The sequence below is a fragment of the Urocampus carinirostris genome, chromosome 2, assembly GCF_059441175.1.
Source record: "Urocampus carinirostris isolate Australia breed hairy pipefish chromosome 2, RoL_Ucar_1.0, whole genome shotgun sequence".
Lineage (NCBI taxonomy): Eukaryota > Metazoa > Chordata > Actinopteri > Syngnathiformes > Syngnathidae > Urocampus > Urocampus carinirostris.
In genome coordinates this window covers 13,474,797-13,496,802 of record NC_142350.1, presented here as the reverse complement: position 1 = coordinate 13,496,802, position 22,006 = coordinate 13,474,797, and the positions used below count along the sequence as shown (strand labels likewise).

The window sequence follows — 22,006 nt, the reverse complement described above, 5'->3', positions numbered from 1 at the left end:
AGAACCCCTCCTCGTACCGCATCCTCACAAATAAAATATGAAGATTTGTGCTTGCTTGGGCTTGGCCCCTCAAATCAGGTTCATTTGTCGGGGTCGAAATATCTCCAGTTTTAATAACCATTGGCTCGGGTCGGGTTGGGCTAGAGTTTTTAGGCTCAATCTCACCTCTAATCCCCAACTTCCTGCTCTACCGAACAGTGGCTGCAGCTGGAGAAGCATCCCGCCAACTTCAGCGACGTAGTGGAGGAACTTTTCCGAGTCATCGGCGACGACATGATGTATGCCGACGCCGGGTCTGAGCGCTGCCGGACCTGCGCTGTTGTGGGCAACTCCGGGAACCTAAAGGGGGCTCGCTACGGGGCCTTCATCGATTCCAGTGACTTTGTCATAAGGTCTGTGAAGCTTTGATTCTGGTATATACTGCACTATTTGTTAACCTTTTTTGAACCAAAGCACACTCATTTCATTTAAAAATCTCATCAAATATATTCAAAATTGTATTTCATGAGGCACTTTGTATTATTTGACCACTAGATTTTGCTGTATTGTGCAGTGCAACAAAAAGCAAGTTCTACAAAGTACAAGGAAGATTACAAATACGGAGTGTCAATGTGACCAACCATTTATCATTTTTTGCCAAGCCTTTCACAATGTTAAGGGTTTTTGAGTACCCGTGGCGGCAAGATGGTGGACAATCATGTCAGCTCCCCATAGGTGGGTCTCATACTGTGTAAAATAAGTACAGATTTCTTGACCGACGTTCATTTAAAAAAATGCAAGTTTATACGATAGTTCATGAGAGTGATGGACCCATGTGGGGGGAGGAAGAACTAAGGGCAGCAGTGCACAAGAGAAGTGTGATGTATTTGAAAACAAAAAGAGGTACCAAAATAACAAACAAGTGGGCACTGCCAGGACAGCAAACTAGGCGTAGCCGAGGGGCTTTCTCCGCGTCGCCAAGACAGGAATTCTTGTGCAGCCAAGGGGGCTTCTCCTGCATGCCAAGACAGGAAACCAGGCGCAGCTGATGGGCTTTCTCTAAATATATATATATATATATATATATATATATATATCTCATCTCATCTCATCAGCCGTACCGCTTATCCTCATTAGGGTCGCGGGGGGGCTGGAGCCCATCCCAGCCATCTCCGGGCAGTGGGCAGGGGACACCCTGAACTGGTTGCCAGCCAATCGCAGGGCACACGGGGACAGACAACTCATTCGCTCATTCACACCTAGGGACAATTTGGACCGGCCAATTCACCTGAAATGCATGTTTTTGGAACGTGGGAGGAAACCGGAGTGCCCGGAGGAAACCCACGCAAGCACGGGGAGAACATACAAACTCCGGACAGGAAGTCTGGAGCTGGATTTGAACCCACGACAGGTTCCCATGACATGAACTGTGCCGCACAAGCGCTAACCACTGCGCCGCCGTGCTGCTATATATATATATATATATTATTTATTTATTTTTTTGTACCACTAGAAGAGGCTGTTTCATACACAATGTCACTTAAAGGACCCCAAAATATTAAAATCAAAAGAATGGGCCTACTCTAGACTGATGTTTATATTGATCTAATATGCATAAAGCACATTGTAAACAGCCTTGGGGGGACTTCAGTGTTTTGAAAAGTAATATATAAATGCAGACCATTTACCATTACTGGAAATGTAATTTATTTTAAATTGCTGCTTTATGAAGAGTAGGTATTCAGTATATTTGCTAGCTAAATGAGATCAACGCAGTCAATGTTCCCTCTAATTTTCCACGGGTCTGAGCGTTCACACAAAGTCGGTGAGCAACGCTTCAAACAACAGTGGGCAACCATAATCCCAAGTGTGGCAAGATAATTAATTATCAAACATGTCCAAGATTTGACATCAAGTTACATTTTGCTGAGTTTCCGGCAATGCAAAATTATTTTTCTCTTTTGAATGAATTGACTCATGTACTATTGCAAAGGTTGTGCGGCCTACAAACGTCGTTTGTTCTTACAATTCTTTCACAAGATATCCATTTCTTTTTATTTCCTGATATATTTTGTCGCATAATATTAACATTTTTGGGGGCTTGTTTAGACAGTTGTAAAATACAGAACTGTACTGTCACATTTTTTTGTGGAAGTACAATGTTGGCAACAACATTCACTTAATATAATTGGAAATTATTTGAATGCAACACAAACCTTTTCTTCTTTTTTCCGTGTTTTTTTCTACTTTTTTTTTAATTCCTTTTAAAAAAATCTCATTGTGTTTATTTTTTACAAGCTGTTGCTTTTTTTTGTTCTCTATTTACCCTTTTCCTACATTTCTTTCTTTTCTTTTTTTCTGGCTTTTTTCTAAATTTTTCCTTCTTTTTTTCTCTACCTTTTTTTCTTTTTTTCTCAGCTTTTCACTACTCTTTCATTTTGGTATTTTTTTCTTTTTTGTTCTATTCCCCCTTCCTTTAAGTCATTTTGTGCATAATTTTACATAAAATTGGGTCATGTTGGGATTAAAGAAGCAAAAACAACCTGAAGAGCCGTTTAGGACATGAAGGAGCCAGTTCATTTTAGTGAGCCGAGCCGAAGAAGCCGGTTCTCGAAAAACTGTACTAACTTTACTCAACTTTACTCGACTTCAAAATACCGCATTTAGGACACAACGTCAGGGGAACCCGTGTATTTTTACCTTCATGCACTGTAACTTTGACTTAAGTCGCTTCTTAATTAGTCATTTTGAGCCCTCATTTTTGTGCGCTGGCTAGATTTTCTTGTGCGCTGAGAATGTGCGAGCAGTGCACATTTGCGCACGCGTGCAGTTTAGAGGGAACACTGGTTGCAGTCCTGCCGGGCAGGGGGGTAAAGCTGTGTTCCAGAGCCAAAATTTCAACATACGAGGCAGAAACATAATGTGTGAAACAATGAAATACATTTCCATTTAACAATTCACCAAACAAATGCTTCCATAAATGCATATGCCCCCAAATACAATTAAACAGAAAAAGATTTGTCCGGTCATTGTGATCACATACAGTAAACTGTGGACCACAAGCCACTACTTTAAACACTGCGGCTTTAAAAAAGTGCTGCTTATCTATCGTATGTTTTTCTGTGTAAATAGATAAGTTATATGGCTAGGATATGAATACCCATACATAACACTGTGGTGTCGTCTGAAAACATATACAGTATCCAACAGAAAATGGTCCATGTTTTTGCCAACATTATCTATACAATACATAACAGGAGCAAAACGGAAGATTTGACATTAGGTACTTTATTAAATTTTTGGGGTCCGACAGTGACCACTTTTCTTTCCATATCTTGGGCGTCAATGTCAGGTCATTGGAGTTTCCTTTAATCCACGAGGAACGATGAAAAGTGAATGCAATTTGGTTCATTACTGCAGAAACCGCCAATAAAAATATAATAGACACGTCTGTGACGCAGCCCTCAGGCTCGTTTCCTTTAGCACAGTAGTAAATATGTGCTTGCTGTTAGGGTCTGGTGTGCCTCTTTCCACCAGGGAACGCTGACCGTGTTTGAAACTGGGTACACACCTAACGCTAATTATCTTCACCCCTCGCTGGTTTGTTACTTTATTCCTTGCATTTCCGGTTTATAAGTTTGTCTTTCTTAGGCTCTTCATTGGTTTTTGAACCCTTGTTTGTTTGCCACTTTGTAACTCTCATCTCATCTCATTAGCTGCACCGCTTATCCTCAGTAGGGTCGCGGGGGTGCTGGAGCCCATCCCAGCAATCATCGGGCAGTGGGCAGGGGACACCCTGAACTGGTTGCCAGCCAATCGCAGGGCAACTTTGTAACTCATTTTTGTTAATAAATACCACCCTTCTTCTTAAACACACCTGCCTTCAGTTCCTGCTTCCCCTTACAAGGGTCTATCACCCCCAAAACAAAATAAAATGACCACCAAGGACCCAAGGGAAGGATTCTACATTCCTGTCCTGGCGGCGGCTTTTGTTTCCTGTCTCGGCGGCGAGGAGAAAGCCCCCAGCCACGCCTGGTTTCTTGTCTCATTGGTGAGAAGAAAGTCCCCTAGGTCCTGGCGATGAGGATAATGACCCCTCGGCTGCACCTAATTTTCCTGGCCCCTCGATCCAGTCGGGTTTCCTGTCCTTGTGAGTTTGTTACTGTATTCTTAATATTTTCCATTCCGGTTTTTGGTTTCTGGTTATGACTTTATTTATCCTTTTTAGGATCAGTAGCCTAGATGGTAGGGCGCCCGCTTTGAGACTGGGAGGTCGCTGGTTCGCGCCTCGGCCGAGTCATACCTAAGACTTATAACAATGGTAAAATGGCGGCGCCCTCTGTTGGCTGCGGCTGCATCGGCTCGCTACAACGGGTCAGGTGTATCGACATTTCGTTCTGTGTACATTGTTACAAAGAATGACAATACAAAGGAAATTATTATTATTATATTATTATTTGTCACTTTGTACCTTCTTTTTGTTGTTAAACACCCTCTCTGTTCTTAAGCACCCTTGCCTCCAGTTACGGCTTCCCCAACATGGGTTCATCACCCCCAAAACTTAACACTAGCCTTTCTAATCACCATCTGCAATTCTCACGTGATCCGAAAACGTGTGATGGCAAAACACCGCAGCTAAAACATCCCTCTTCACCATTACACCCTACATAGACGGATTTTTACATTACGTAGGTCGAGTTTGTTTGTTGTCCCAAATTGGAACGAGGACAGAGCGCAGCTGAGCAAAGAGTAACCGGAGTGCCGAGATGTGAAAAGGACAAAGGATGGAATAGAGGGCGGTAATGCAAAGTGATGCATCATAGTCATGGCTGCCAATTGGGCCAGGAGCTGCTTAGTTAGATTGACTTCATAGGAAAGAAAACACATTTTTTTACTTCAGCTTGTGCACACTGGCAGAGAAAATAAACTTGAACGTTAACCCATTGTTACTTTTTAGCACAATTTGGAATAGGGGTGGGCAAACTATGCCTGCAGGCCACACGCAGCCTATCAGGTTTTTTTATTTGGTCTGCCAAACGTAAATGGTAAGAATAAGATGATTAAATACAGGTTTGAGTGTGGGGATGGTGTTTTCAGGGTAATGCGTAGTATTGTTCTTACGCCGAGCATTCAGCCCGGAAAGTTCAATTTTGCTCTCATCTGACCTGAGCACCTTGTTCCACTTATTATTTGTGTCTCCCATGTGGCTTCTTGCAAAAATTGGCTATTTATGCTATTTTTTCAGAAAGGGCTTTCAGCTTGCCACTATTCCATAAAGGGGAGATTTATGCAGAGTACGACTAATAGTTGTATTATTCACAGATTGCCCCACCTCAGGTGAGTAAGCCTGCAGGCCATAGGCATAGTTTCTTCTCTAATTTGTTTTCCTTTTTGTTTGGGCCAAAAGTTTAGAGAGCCAGGTCTTGTAGGTTTGCAGTGTTTTTTTGTCCTTTCCAATTTGATGTTATTGCTCACACATTGCCCTGGGAGATGTGTAAATGTTGCAAAATCCTCTTGTACCCCAGAGTCTCCTCCTGTTTTGGGTACTGTCCAAACAAAAAATACAAAATGCACCACACTTTTACCGTAAATTCTGTGCTTACATTTGCCCTTTTGATTGAGTTGGTTTGTTGTTCCTGTATAGGAGGTGCTTTCTCCTTGCCGTCAAGACAAAAAAATCAGGCACGGCCGATGGGCTTGCTCTTTGTCACCAAGACAGGAAACGTGGCACTGCTAGGGAGACAGATATCCAGCAGCCTCCCCGTGGGTCCTTAGGTAGTAGGGTCATTCTGAACAAAAATGACCCGACGGGGTGTGCTGTTCAAAATATCCTTATAAAGAGTGAGGATACTTGGAGACAGGAGTGCAAATATTGGACTCACCTGTCCCAAGTTCCAACATGCTCGGCGCCCCCCGGTGGAAGAAGGTGCACCAGACCTTCCCATTTGTAAAGCTGGGTCCGTACACTGTTACTGACTAATGTATGATTTCATCTTTTGCATTTCATACTGGCATAAACCTTTTACACTTCCCGCCTGCGCACACTAAAAATGAAAACGCTTTACGAGATTCATACAGTTGTAAAAGTATTGATGCTTGCAGTCTTTATTGCATTTTGATTTGATGACTGGCCTGTTAAATTAAAAAATAAATCTCTCCCAGGGATTAGTCAGCCAGATCCGCGTGAGAGCTCGAAGACGTTAACCTTAAGAAGGAGTAGAAGAGGCAATGGTGAGCGTGTGAAACAAGACGCTTGTGAATTACCGCTGACCTTTAAAGTTTTACTTGCTTATTACATGCTACATGAGCTAACGCTACAACCCGAGCAGAAGGACGGGGTTCGGATCAGGCTGCGGGAGATTGCTGCCAAAAGAAACATTTCAGAGTTATTTACGACACTGATACAATAAAGATACCGTTGCAACTTTTGATCCGTACATTTGCATAAACCCAAAGAAAGAAGGGAATGTAAGCACCAAATCCTTTCTGATTCAACTTGAGTATTCATTAAGATCGAGACCAGGAACCAGAGCCGGCCCACGGCATAAGCGAGCTAAGCGGCTGCTTAGGGCCCCGCAATTACTAGGGGGCCCCAAGAATGGTCAACTTTTTTGGTCCCCATTTTCAATTTGTGTTTCCATTCGAAAATACTACACAATAAATACAAAACTAAATATCAAATATAGTGTTTAAAAACAGAGACCTCATATACTATTCTGCTTTTATAATAAAAAATAGTATAGAATTAGTACAAAAATATTAACACAGTAATACTATATTACAAAATGCTACTACAGAACTATTTACTCCAAAAATACTACAAAGAGACAACTACATTAATATTACAAAAATACTAAAGCATAATGACAGAAATAGTACCGTGGCAATATTACAAACAAATTACAAAAATACTACTAAATTACTGCTTTGGAAATACATCAATTATAATTCTATTGAAATACTAAAAAAATACCAAAATATAATACTATAATATGGAAAAACTACCTGAGAACTATTACTACAAAAATACTACTTCAGGAGGTTTACAATAGAAATACTGCAAATTACGCCCATAGTGATACTACAAAAATTATCCTACGGAAATATCACAAAAGTACTACAATCTTAAACTACAGTAACACTGTACTAGACAAATACTACAGATATACTACAGATATACAACAAATATTTTTACATGGAAATACTACAAAGTACAACAGAGATAGTACACAAATACTAAACAAAAAGTACTTCTACAAAAAGACTATAATTATAAAACGACTGTAAAAATACATAAATACTACGAAAATACTACAGATATATGACAAAAAATCTATTTTTCAAATAAAAAGAAAAGTACTACAGAAATATTAAAAAAATACTTCTATTGAAATACTACATAAAAATTTCTTCAGAAATACTACAAAAACGATACCAAAAATAAAACTACAGTAACAATGTAAAAAACTACAGAACTTCAATAAAAATCTGACTTCAGAAATACTAAAAAAAACTAAAAAAAAACAACCTACAGCAATCCTTCAAAACTAAATAACAAATATAGTGCTTAAAACAGGGACATGATATACTATTTTGCTCTAATTGTGCTCGTTTCAAGACCAATTTGATAAAACTAATCCATTGAAAAAGAAGTATAACACATCACATGCGGCCCCTGACTCCAAATAGTTGCCCACCCCTGGAGTAGAACATGAAATGAGTTATAGTACGTATAGAAATGATCGAGTAATAGGGGGCCCCAAATCTGATTTTGCCTAGGGCCCCATTGAAGGCTGGGCTGGTCCTGCCAGGAACCTACACCATTTGATAAATTTGTTACTATTGGACGAGTGCAAAGGAGATTTAATAGGACGCAAATTCCTTATGTGGACTAACTGTTACCCCCATTTTTGTCTGATCTATCTTTTGTAACCTTGAAGATTTAATAAAAAGAGGTGCTAGGAGTAGAGCTTTAGAAAGGGATGGAATTTATTTTCTGGGAGCACTTCTCCCAGTCCTCCTTGCAAGGTCAAAATCCATTGATGTCTTCTTGCCTTACTTTGTGTGTCTACTAGAATTTAAACCCTAGTATATAAAATAACTCTGCCTCTATAAAAAAATATAGCAGATAAGAAATACTTTTAAATCCAACATTTCATTTCTTTGAATGATGCAATCATTCATCAAAAAATGAAAAGAAGAATTGTGCGGTTTGGTCAATTTGAGTCTTTGTAGTTTGTATTCTTCCTTGTGCTTTGGAGAACTCATTTTTGGTTGCATCACACAATACACTGGCATTGAGTGGTCAAATATTACACAGTGTTCCTTTGAACATCTAATGGTAAAATATTACACAGTGCCCCTTTAAATATGTTTGAAAAGTGTAATATAGTCTCAATCTTCCAAATCCAGCCAGTCATGATGACTATGCCCGCTCGTTTGACGCCAGACGCTGCTGGCTTCCTGATTGGTTCCCTATCCTACTTAAGCCTCGTCACGTCACTCACATGCGGTCAGTCCGTCAGCAAACCTCTGTTTTCACAAGACAAGCATTTTTGACTCTGACTCCCATTGGTCCCGTTTTTTTCACCCGTTTTACACCCGTCCGTACCTGATTTCTCTGTTTGTCTCTGGCTACGACCCATCTTTGACTCCAACCACGTTTTGATCTACCGTCCTGGCTAATGACTTGTTTTTTGACCCCGACCACGTCCCGCTCTCCCGCCCCGGCTAACGAACTGTTTTCCGTTTACTACACCACAATCTCCCGTTTCGGAAGATCCACTTCCGCATTCGGAACATGTTCCAATTCTGTGAACGGCTTGCTTCCCGCGTCCAGCGAGCACCGGATCACGGGCGCTCCCTTTCCTCTATATCTCAATAAAACTTGTGACTAACGTTATGCATCTGGGTTCTACTTCTGTTCTGGTCGGGACACAGCCATCATTTTGAATATTGAATAGTCATTCAATTGGAAATTGTAACTCACAGTCAAAAAATCCAGGACCGTTTCCTCACCACAACCAACACCAGGGATATGTGGAAAGGCATTCAGGCCATCACCAGATACAAGCCAACCACCGCAGGACACTAGCATGGACTTTCTGAATGACCTCAACAACTTCTTTGGGAGGTTCGAGGCACAAAATGGCACCCCTGCAGCGAAAGCGGTTCCAAATCAGGACGAAAGAGCGCTCCACCTGGACTCAACTGACGTGAGGAAGACCCTGAGAAGGGTCAACACACGGAAGGCACCAGGCCCGGACAACATTCCAGGGCGGGTCCTTAGGGAGTGCGCCGATCAGCTGGCTTGTGTACTAACAGACATTTTCAACACCTCGCTAGACCAAGCCACAGTACCATCATGCTTTAAGATTGCCACCATCATCCCAGTGCCAAAGAAACCCCAGATCTTATCATTCAACAATTACCGGCCCGTTGCACTGACTCCCATCATAATGAAGTGCTTTGAGAGACTGGTTAAAGAGCACATCACCTCCAGTCTCCCCTCCTCACTTGACCCCTTTCAGTTTGCCTACCGGACAAACCGCTCCACCGGTGATGCCATCTCCTCTGCGCTTCACCTAAGCCTGACACACCTAGAGGAGAAGAACACCCATGTGCGGATGCTGTTCCTGGACTTCAGTTCAGCATTCAACACCATCATCCCACAACACCTGGTAGACAAAATGAGACTCCTGGGTTTCAACACCCCCCTGCGGAACTGGCTGCTGGACTTCCTCACTGACAGACCCCAGTCAGTGCGGATTGGTCAGAACATCTCCGATGTCATCAACCTCAGCACGGGCTCCCCCCAAGGCTGTGTCCTGAGCCCCTTGCTGTTCACCCTGATGACACACGACTGCGTCCCTAGGTCCGCCACAAACCACATCGTGAAGTTTGCGGACGACACAACAGTGGTGGGCCTCATCAGGGACGACAACGACCTGGCCTACAGAGAGGAGGTGGAGCAGTTGGTGGGCTGGTGCAGGGACAACAGCCTGGTCCTGAATGTTGACAAAACTAAAGAGATCATTGTCGACTTCAGAAAAAAACAGCCCAACCATGCCCCACTTTTCATCAACAACAAGGCTGTGGAGGATGTCAGCAGCATCAAGTTCATAGGGGTGCACATCACAAACAAACTCACCTGGTCCGTGAACACTGCATCACTGGTTAAGAGGGCACAGCAGCGCCTGTACTTCCTGCGGAGGATGAGGAGAGCCCACCTGCCCCCACCCTCCCTCATCACATTCTACAGGGGCACCATAGAGAGTATCCTGACCAGCTGTATCTCTGTGTGGTGTGGAGGCTGCAGCACTACCGACTGGGGTAGTGTGAGGAGGGTGACGAGGACAGCAGAGAAAATCATCGGGACTTCTCTTCCCTCCATTCAGGACATTGGCCAGAAGCGCTGCCTATCCCAAGCTAAGAATATTATCAGGGACCCCTCTCACCCCCATCATGGACTGTTCACTCTGCTAGCCTCTGGGAAGAGGTACTGCAGTGTGCGGTGCAGGACCACCAGGTTCCACAATAGTCTTGTCCCCCTGGCCATTAGACTGTTAAATGGTCACTCAAACACATAGTAAATCTAAACTGCTGCTAATCTGTACATCTGTGGGTTCTGTTTGACTTTTTGCACTACTGGCAGTTCACTGCTCAACAGACACCGCACAAAAACTGAAAACTCGTGCCAACACTACCTCATACGAATATAATGTTACTCAAGTCTTGTTCTTGCACATGTCGACTGCACTACGTTTAATGCTCAAATTGCACAATGTCTGACCATTTCCTTTTTTTGCACTATGATGTCTATGCTTGCACCAATGTATATGCGGACTATTTTTGCACCATGATGACTTTGCACCAAATGCAATATTGCACAACCGTTACGATACAACGTTATCACGACAACCCTGTATGTAACATCCCACATGCTGACATTGTTGTGTAAATACCATGTAAATTATAACTATAGCCTTATTCCCCTTGTTTTACAACATCATCTTCTCTGTTCCTTTATCTTCTTGCTCATACCCTCACTATGTGTAAAACTGGAGTGTCATGCCCAATTTCGTTGTCACAATATGTTAGCCCATTTGTAACAATGACTATAAAGGTATATTCTATTCTATTCTATTCTATTCTATTTATAGCTAGCCACTCCTTGCACATCTGTTTCTCTGCACTATTGTACTTACAGTACTTACAGCGTTATTGTTACAGTGTTATTGTTCTGTTTACCTGACTGATTTACCTGACTGCCCATTTTGCACATCTGGTTGGCTACTCCTCTTGCACTATTTGCGCTACTGTAAAATAATATACATAGCCATAATTATTTAGTATATTATTAGCACTCAATACTACAACTCAATACAACATTTTATTTATATCTGTACATTCAAGGAAACTGTGCGGGTCAGATGTATCGACATTTCGTTCTGTATACACGTGTACTAGAATGACAATAAAGTAGATCTGAATCTGAATCTGAATCAATTGTGAAGGTCTGTAAACTTGAAAGAAAAATAAAGAAAAAAATAACAAATGAAATCATGCTGGACCCCCAGAAAATATATGCTTGGAGCTGCAAAAAACAAAAATCTTTAGATAAGCCTTATGAGAAAGGCAACACATACAGTATATATCTATATTCATTGGAAATTTTTGAGAATGTTTGTGTCATGTCAATGAGGAAAGATACAAATACCATTTTTGATTCACACTGTCTTACAGGGTTGGGGAGGGTTAGTTTAACTTGATTACTTTCAATTACTTTTGGATTACTCCAATACCAAATATGCTAATAAAAGACAAAAGAAATAAATATGAATAAAATTACTAAATTTTGTGCAGGCCTGGGGAGTAACGGAATACATGGAACGGCAAAAATGATGTTGGCAAGCTGTTTGGATTTATTTTCATTTTGTTTCTGTCGCATTTTATGTTAGTTTTGTCGGAGATCAAAGAGATCAAAGCCAGGAGAGAAAGCTTAACACGTGTTTTAGGTCATAGTTTTATTCATATTTAGTTTATTTTGTCTTTTATTAGCATATTTGGTATTGGAGTAATCCAAAAGTAATTGAAAGTAATCAAGTTAAAGTAACCCTACCCAACCCTGCTGTCTTATAAGTGTTAATTAACAATTTGTATGATGCAACAGTAGGATTATGATGTTAATTTTCTAGATCTAGTGATTAGAAAGTGATTTTGTACTTGTTTTTATTGCTAGAGGCTGAATGTTTCTTTTTCCAACCGCAGGAGAAAACATGACTCCCCCAAAAAAAACCTTTAGCCTGACAAGTTTCGGTGAAAAGTGTCAGCAGAGCGAGTAATGAGCAAAATGATATTGCCCGGACCTCAGCTGACAAGCCAGACTGCTATACCCCATTGGTGCTGCTAATGATTTGTTTCCTGTGGCACTGACGGCATTCAACCTGAAAACTGGGCAATCACTGTATATTCCGCGGTATGGGGCGCATGGAATTAAAACTGCAGAAGAGCTACCGTGTTTATCTATGTATAACTGTTTAAAATCTACACACTCACGATATATATTAGTGCACTGGTTCTAAACTGGCAGACACCGTACCAAATATAAAATCATATCCTCCTTCGGCTTAATCTTTGTTGTCACTTCTTCTGTCATGATTACCGATGTGAATCACCTGTGCCCGCTCATTTGGCGCCAACAGCCGCGGGTTCTGATTGGCTGCCTGTCACTATTTGAACCCAGTCCTCTCAATCTCCTGTTGTCAGTCCGTCTGCGAACTTCTTTTTTTACAAGGTAAGCCTTTTTTCGACCCTGACTGCCGCCTGTTCCGTTTTCGCTCCCGTTTGTCTCAGCTACAACCCGTTTTGATCCCGACCACCCCTGCTCTTCTGTTCCGATTTACGACCCATTTTTGATCCTGACCACGTCTGCTCTCCCGTCCCGGTTTACGACCTGTTTCTGACCCCGACCATGTTTTTGCTCTCCTGTCCCAGCTACTGACCAGTTTTTCCGTCCCTGACACCGCCAACGCTCGCTACGGAAGATCCACTTCCGTGTTCGGATCACAATCCGAGTACGAGAGCGTCTTGGTTCCCGCGTCCGGCGAACACCGGATCGTGGGCGCAGCTCTTCTTCTTTCCTTCAATAAGACTTGTGAGGAACACTAAATTTCTTGGAACCCAAGAAAAAGGAAGGAAAACAAAAAATATCACAATAAAAGGAAATGTGTTCCTTCTCAGGCGTGCCAATTGAACAGGGAGAAGAGATCGAGCATGGCATTATTGTCATCTACTGTTAAGTAGAGCCAAGAAAAAGGGCTGTGACCCACTGAAAACCGGTCGGTGAATCACTTTTGAATCCCGATCCACCAGTTGAGAAACACTGTATTAGTGCAATGATTGATCAGTCAAAAAATGGTGCAGCCTACATTTGTAAAAGGTTGTACAACTGGAATAAAACCTTGGTCTTGTCGGTGGGAACGCCAAAACCTAACCACTATAACACCAGCGATGTTAATGACATACTAAAAGGCATTCAAGTTTATCTCATTAGTCACACTATTCTTTTATTCACAATGCAAGAAACAAATGTTAGAAAATGGTGAAAACAGAAAGTCAGCCTGAAAGACAAATTATCGATTGAAACGACTCTTTGGTGTATCTGATGATGAATAGGACTTTGATTGTATTCAGATATTTGAGGATGAAATTTACATGAATATTACGGGCCATTTTTGGCCACATTCACATTAACACATTTTTGTTTGGCGCCAGGATGAACCAAGCTCCAACGGCTGGGTTCGAGGTCGATGTGGGCTCCAGGACCACGCACCATTTAATGTATCCGGAAAGCGCCAAAGACCTGGACAACGCCACCAGCCTGGTGCTCATCCCCTTTAAGACTCTGGACCTGCAGTGGCTCATCAGCGCCTTGACCACTGGCACCATAAAAAAGTATGTGACAGTGTGCAATATACCGTATTTTCAGAACTACAAGGTGCAGCTAAAAACTTTGAACTGGCAAAAAATTGAAAGTGCTCCTCATAATCCAGTATGTTTTATATACCACAGAATATGGTGGACAAGGTATTATCCACATATTGCCATATTTCAGGCTTCAAACTTAAGCTAAAAAACTCAAAATATTTTCCAAGATTTAATAACATATAAGACACAATCTTGAAAAGAAACCAAATGAATTCAACATTTTATATTTGCTAACAAATTCAAAATTGAAAAGTATGTTTTGCAAAAATATTGGCCCTCTTTGAGTTTGTACAACCTCTTACTGCTACAATGACAGCTTTAGTTGGTTTGTTGTATGAGCCACGCCCACCCTCCCCACATGCTGTCTATCATTCGCTACTGGTGACACACAACCAAATATGCGCATTTGAGCTGACTCCCTGATTAAAGTATTTTATTTTATAGTTGTGAATTTGGCTTGGATTCAAATATATATGATAGGGAGAATATCTGCATGAGGAGAAATTCAGGGTCGCTAAGTTAATAGTCTTTGGGGGTATGTCTCCATAATTATTTTAATGAGCAAAAATGATTGGAATATGCCCTGCCTGGAGAAAAAAAAACGAGAGAAGAAAGAGAGACAGAGAAGGAGAGACAAAAAAGAGAGTGTTTTGGGATATTTCTCCATAATCCTTTGTCTGCGTCAAGTAGAATTTATTTTTTACAAAGAAAGAATTTGAGGACTTTTTATTTGTATATGACAACATATGTTCTTGTGGCATTTGCAGATACTTGTCATTTTAATTCTTAATTTTCCTATTTTATTATATATTTAAAGGTAAAAAACAAAAAAATACATTTCAATCCTGGGCAAAAAAATAATGTTATTTTCTTATTTGAAAAATATGGGTCAAGAAATTTGTATTTCTTTTACACCGTGATATCGAGACTTAGGTGGTTTCCATGTTTGTTTGGCATCCTGCTGCCAGGCTGTGCCGTGCATCACTGGACATCGCTCCTAACATACAAAATAGCGCCATCCAGTGGTCAAATATTACTCATAGGGTCTTTAAAATAACACCACATGTGTTATAATACATATAAATATATCCTATTGGCTTTTTTGCTCACATTTATATGCCGAATCATATATTTTTCTTGCACAACTAGACATAATAATTAAAACAGTATTCAATACAGTGATAAAATATAGTTTTCTGCCAAGAAAGCAATGTGTCTTGCAGTTCAACCGTGGTTGGAATTTATTTTAATGTAATCTATTTTCCTGACTCTAGTCTGCTAGTAATGGCGTCTTTCTTTACGGTTGCAACATCACCTGCAGCAAAAATTACTCTCATTTTAGTACCTTATCTCGGTTTTCTATTTGTTGGTTATGTATTTGTTGCAACACGTGGATAATTCATATTATCAGTGCCATAAAACAACAGATGTTGCGGTCATCTAGTGCATAAAACTGCATCACTTGATTTAATGCGATCCGGATTATGGCTGATGCATCAAAATGATGAATAGGCCCAGGTACACTTTTAAATTGTGCATTTATTTTATAGTGTCACATTTCATGCACCTTTTATTCTTTGCATCAACTCTAACCATCTTCCCAGTCACTGCCACCAACATGATTGACAGTGGAGATGGTGTTACAGAGAAAATTAATAAGAAATAAACAGAATGTTTTGGGCTTGGGCCATCAGGACAAAGTTCTCCATCGACAAGCATTGCCTGTTTTTATAAAAAATGGGGGTGGATGGACAAAAGTCAAACTGAAAAACAAACTTACTGAGATGGAATTTCCCAGTCAGTAAATAAGTCGCATCTCTCACAAGAAACCTTTGTTCAAATTGGATCTAACTGGATTTTGCAGGCGGTATAATAAAATTATGCCAAACTCCAGGACAGACTCATCAAACATAGTTAGGAAAGTACAGGACTGAATAAAAGGATATACTGAAACAACAAATGAATACAACAAGTAAATGCTTCCTTCAAATATATGAATAAGCATATGCGGAAATGAAAACAATTAAATGGATAATGTGATCATCAAAGTAATGATGTGATGATTGATTAATAAAACTAACATACCTAGAAAATAGTAACACAATACTCAGTGACGCATAATAATAATCTAACAATCTTCATCTTAATTTTTCATACTGATCTTTGCAATTTAATTTCCAGTACTGGGCGAGGCGTATATCAAGGTGGATGTTTTCACCAAAATAAAACAAGTGAATGCAAAACATCTTTCTGTGTCAATCCAACAGCTTTACATTGAGTACTTTCATAGACTACTGCAACATGTGTAAGATGCTAACCACATATATGTCCTTTTTTTTGACACACAGTACATACACTCCCGTCAAGTCCATGGTCAAGGCAAACAAGGACAAGGTTGTATACCCTTTCTATAATATTTGAGTTTTAATGGATTTGCTCATTCAAGATTCAAATTATTTTTGATGCTTAAAGCCACAATAGGCACTAAATGAGTAGAACAATGAGTATTTGTCTATCAATGTTTATTTTCATCTCTTGTATGCTTTCTTCATACCAAGGTGTTGGTTTACAACCCTGCGTTTTTCAAATACGTCCACGAGTCTTGGCTAGACGGCCATGGGCGTTATCCTTCGACCGGCTTTCTCAGCTTGATGTTCGCCGTCCATGTATGCGACCAGGTAATGCCACAGACGGGCAGTTGCTCTAACATAGTGGATCTTAACCAGACTCAGGGTGCAGTGGAGGCTCTCTTGTGGAGATCAAGATACACTGACTCTTCAAGCCTATACAATGGAGGGGAAAAAAACATGTCATCCTGTTCGTCTATCAATGACCGCAAATGATAAAGTGACATTGCTCGGCTAATCAGTGCACACGGAATTTACCTTGCTCAGGAGTGATGCGTTGTGTGATTGTTCAAAGTATGTTGTGTAATTTCTTTTCACTATAAAAAACTCACTCAAGTCATGTTTATATGTATAGCCCATAATCACAAAAAGTCTCAAAGAGCTGTACAGACTACAGACTATGATTGCACCACCCCCTGATCTGAAACCTACATACAAAACATGGAAGGTAACAACACAGATAGAGTGCGGAATAAAGAGAGAGAGAAAGAAAGAGAGAAAAAAAGAAAGTTAAGTCATGTTTATTTCTATAGCCCGTAATCACAAAGAGTCTCAAAGGACTGCATAGACCACAGATTGTTGCAAACCACAGACTATTATTACACCATCCCCTAAACTAAAACCTACATGAGATAAAAGAAAAACTTAAAAACCTAAGCATGTAGGTACTAACGGAATGTCAGGTTGACAGCTTCCTATTCCAAAATCTTGACCAATACAGCAGGTTCTATATAGAGCCTTACAACAGATCCAAATGCCGGTACGACAGCTCAAAGTGCATGCATGTAAAACAACTAGGTTCATCCTTCTCCCTCAGAGACAAGAAGACAAGAGTTTGAAGTCAACATCACCCATAAGCTATTGAATATAAGTGTGTTTTAAACCTAGATTTGAACATTTCCACTGAGGTTGCAAATCAAATCTCAGAGGGCAGAGCATTGCACAACATCGAGGCTCGTATGGAGAATGCTCGCGGACCTGCAGATGTCTTCTTGGCTCTTGGGATCACTAGTAGACCGGTGTTTTCCAAACGAAACAAAAACTTAGGGGGGATATTAAATCAATAGAATTTGAGGGCGAAAGCCAATGAAAAATGTAATGTTATACAGTACTTTAGCTACTCTGCATGTTTTGCAGAGGACAACTTTCTCACTCGAAAAAGAAAAAATATTATTGAGTTTTACAGCTCGATTTTCTATTTGCACATACTCCGACTGCCACTTCAGCTTAAATGAGATGCATCTTTTATTACTCTATAAGTGGATTTGTCGCTGCCAGTTTGTTTTGCCATGATAAGGAGACACATTTGCGTCTCTTAACTCCCCCGCAGTGGCCGCACCGTCGATAGTCTGCATTCATGCACACCGCGTGTAGGCTGTGCAATACACAAACAATATCAATGCTATTGGTAAGTTTTTGTGGGGGAAGCAGGAACCGGAGGCAGGTATGCTCAAAAAGAAAGATGGAATTTATTAATAAAAGGAGGTACACAAAAAGACAAGAGTTCACATAACAACAAAATGTCCAAACAAAACCATGACAAAGTCTAAACCGGAAACAAAGTCAGAAACAGGAAATGGAAAATTCACAGAACAAAGTAACAAACTAACAACTGGGCACCTAACCAGCAGCAAAATATTCAAACAAGTAACGACAAAGAAAAAAAACTGGCGTGGCAGGGAAATTAAAATGACCCGACTACATGTGCTGTCCAAAATATCCTTATAGAGAGGTAATGATAGTGAGGGAGAGGTGTGTGAACATTGGACACAATTTGCACAAGATAACATTATCTATCATTGGCTGGACTCCTGTCACTCACCAAGCTATAACTCAATTAATTTGTTTATGTATTTATTTATTCATTATTTTATTTCAATGAATTTTATTTTATGCGCTGTATAGATTATCTCTTGGGCAGAGATGTAAGAGCACCAGTTACACAAACACGCAGCTTAGAGCATCAATTCTCAACTGGTTTGATCTGAGGACCCACCATTCCACACTAATGACAAGCAATGACCCAAATAAAGAAAATATTTCCACTTTTCTAACATACCCAATGAAACGATTGTGCAGTCTACAGCAGAGAGACGCTGCCCTACTTACCAACGAGGTAGGTTCAATTTGTTCCTAAGTTGCTTGAAGGCTATATTTTGTATGGAATGTATGTTTAAGGCTTGCATAAGTAACCTGTCTTGTTTTAAAACTGAAAAATAAATGTTTAATCAAATAATATGATCTATAACATCACAAAGAAGGCTGAAGGATAAAGCATAGTACTGAAAAACAAAGCTACACATTAGGCGATGACATTCTGTGGTCTGTGAAGCTCTTTGAGACTCCTTGTGATTTAGTGTGTCACAATTAACTTGACTTGACTATAAAGATAAAGATAAATAAAGTTTAACTTCCTTTTGGAAGAGTTCGGCAACTCCCTCCACCGTGGTAAAAAGTGGCTGAAAAAAAGCGATCCAACCATTTTCTCAACCGCATCAAGCTTTCTTATTCCACTTTCATTTCAAAAGAAACGGCTCGCCTCTTCTTTACACTTTGCACCAACCATATTGTATGGATGCACGAGATATTAAACGATAAAAATGTCCAAGTTCTTGCAGTGCAGTGTGTTTACACACGAAGTAGGAAGTAGAAGCCGGATTTCTTTTTCGGGGTGGATGCTGGGTGACCTCTTACAGCGCCACAATACAAAATCTGACTTACAGCAGTGTCCCGATATTTTTCGACATCCCGAAAAAAATGTTCGTTTGTACCGTTATTCGTAACTCGAATGTTCGTATGTAGGGGAGCTTCTGTAGTCGAATATAGTCACCTTTTTTCAAAAACAAAATGACCACCAAAACCCCCCAAAAATTAAATACCGTATATACTCGTATATAAAATGTGTACCTAAACATCGATAAGTATTTAATCATGTTGTTAATAAATAGAAATGTACTGGTAAAAAAAAAACACAATATGAAAATATGACATTTCAAACCATTTACTGTACCTTCTAGCAGCACTTTAATGGCAGGCACTCATACTCCATTTTCGTATTTCCCAATCATTTCCTTCTTTGACTCGATCGTTGTCACTGGTTTCCACTTTTTATTCCCTTATCATTAACTTTGTTGGGACCCGTTATTATAAGTAGAATAAGGAAATAAAACCAACAAAATCGCAGTAAAATAAGATATGGTCCCTCTCAAACGCGCCGATAGACTGAATTAGATAGAAGAGATCAGGGCATTATCGCCATCTACTGTTAAGTAATGTATTTGACCCTATGTTTTGTTATACTTCTTACCCACCAGTTGAGAAACACTGTCTTATAGGGAACATTGGTCTTGAATATGAATATATATATATATATATATATATATATATATATATATATATATATATATATATATATATATTTACATTACACTATAGTAGGGGTTCTATAGCTCCGACAGGGTTTAGAACCACTGCTCCAGCACTATCCGCCGTCTAAAATGTCTCTCATGCGGTAGGTGAGCGTGTTCGGATTCGGAGCTGACCAGGACGGGAACTGGCACCATTACTGGGAGAAAAACACGCTGGCCGGCGCTTTCAGATACACTGGCGTCCACGACGGAGATTTCGAGTTCAACGTCACACAGCTGTTAGCGGACAAACACAGAATAAGAATGTTTAAAGGAAGATGACACGGAGGTGCGGGGGGTTTATTGCTTTGATCATGTGTATTAGTCCAAGGATTACATATTGATTATAGACATTTATTTTTAGCAACGCAGAAAATTAAGGCAGCTTCCTGCAACTGAAAATGTAAGCTACAGATTACTGTCATATGACCAGGGTCGGGTAGGGTTACTTTAACTGGATTACTTTCAATTACTTTTGGATTACTCCAATACCAAATATGCTAATAAAATACAAAAGAAACTAAATATGAATAAAATTACTAAATTTTGTGCAGGCTTGGAATATATGGAACGGCAAAAATGATGTTGGCACGCTGTTTGGATTTATTTTCATTTTGTTTCTGTCGCATTTTATGTTAGTTTTGCAGGAAATCAAAGAGATTAAAGCCAGGAGAGAAAGCTGACAACGTGTTGTGAGTCATAATTTTATTCATATTTAGTTTCTTTTGTCTTTTATTAGCATATTTGGTATTGGAGTAATCCAAAAGTAATTGAAAGTAATCCAGTTAAAGTAACCCTACCCAACCCTGCATATGACCCAACACCTATGAGAGTCAGCTCAAAAAGATTTACACACATATTGTTCAGATCCAGAAATACATACGCGATTTACTCGTGATCAAAAAATCATATGTGTTGATAAATCACATATGTCAATCGCAGACATATCCGTGGCTCTGCAAATGATTCACTCCTGATTTACTTCTTTTAATGGTACTGGAGAAATTGGAAAACTAGCTTCGAAAGTCCTTAAAAAGTGCTTGAATTCGGCCATAAAAAAGGTATACGAAACCCTGACATTCATTATATAAGGTGAAAGTTCTGTGACTTTTATAAAGAAAATCCGAAAAGTGTGAAGTTCCATGAGAAATAACTTTAACAAAGAAAAAAATTTAACGATTTAATATATTTTTAATTGTATAGTTCTTGTGCCTCGCTTGCATCCCATGCCCGCGCGTCACTGCTGTATCGCAAAGGTTCCTTTTTCAAAACATTGAACACAATTCCCAAGTCTAATTTGTATAATTAAGCACGGTGCAATTTGCATTGTGGTGCCTTACTTGCAATGATATTTGTCACGCTTATCGAATGACACATTTTAAGTGCCTTTAGAGTGTTTAAATCGATTTGGGATTGCTGAATTGAAGCAAGTATTTGTTATTTATCCCTTTTTATTTGCTCTTCAGTAAAATGAGTGCACATTCTACAGGGTCACGAACGCTAAATAACCCTCAACTGGTTCAATGTAATAATGGTCAATTGTGGCGTTATCTGTTGGACAAATGTATCCTTTTGTGTTTCGCTTAATGTGCCTTAAAGCGTCGCGTAGACATTTTAAAGGTTTATTGTTAATGTTCTTTTTGTGCTATTGACAAATGGGTCAATAGCGTCACCTGGCGGACGACAGCTTTTAGGTTTGCTTTGACTAATATGCCTGATATATCACGTTTGGTTTTATTTCCTGCTCTCAAAATGAAATAAAATGTTTTTTTCTTACTGACTGAAGGAATTTGCTTCTTTGCAATACATGTCTGATTGTTGTTTTGTATTTGGAATACTTCATTAATGAATGTGCGTGTTTATTATGAGTCGATTCACTATAATAAGGTCATAACGGGGTTGTCAAATTCATTTGATTTCGGGGACCACATGGGAGAGAAATACTCTCACTGGGCCGGAATAGTATATTTAAGAGAACCAGACAGAAATAAAGAGAGGGGGACA

General features: G+C 39.9%; 1 protein-coding gene across 1 annotated transcript in view; it reads left to right on the top strand.

The window, feature by feature from the left end:
• LOC148371093 (CMP-N-acetylneuraminate-beta-galactosamide-alpha-2,3-sialyltransferase 1-like) overlaps positions 1-21,782 on the top strand; it is a 68,774-nt gene extending 46,992 nt beyond the window's left edge. Inside the window, exons 4-8 of the mRNA XM_088328992.1 lie at positions 199-392; positions 13,756-13,935; positions 16,317-16,362; positions 16,527-16,646; positions 20,111-21,782. Coding sequence (XP_088185118.1) covers positions 199-392; positions 13,756-13,935; positions 16,317-16,362; positions 16,527-16,646; positions 20,111-20,284 — 714 coding nt within the window. The 3' untranslated portion in view covers positions 20,285-21,782. The remainder of the gene's footprint in view (positions 1-198; positions 393-13,755; positions 13,936-16,316; positions 16,363-16,526; positions 16,647-20,110) is intronic.
• The last annotated feature ends 224 nt before the right edge of the window (positions 21,783-22,006 follow it).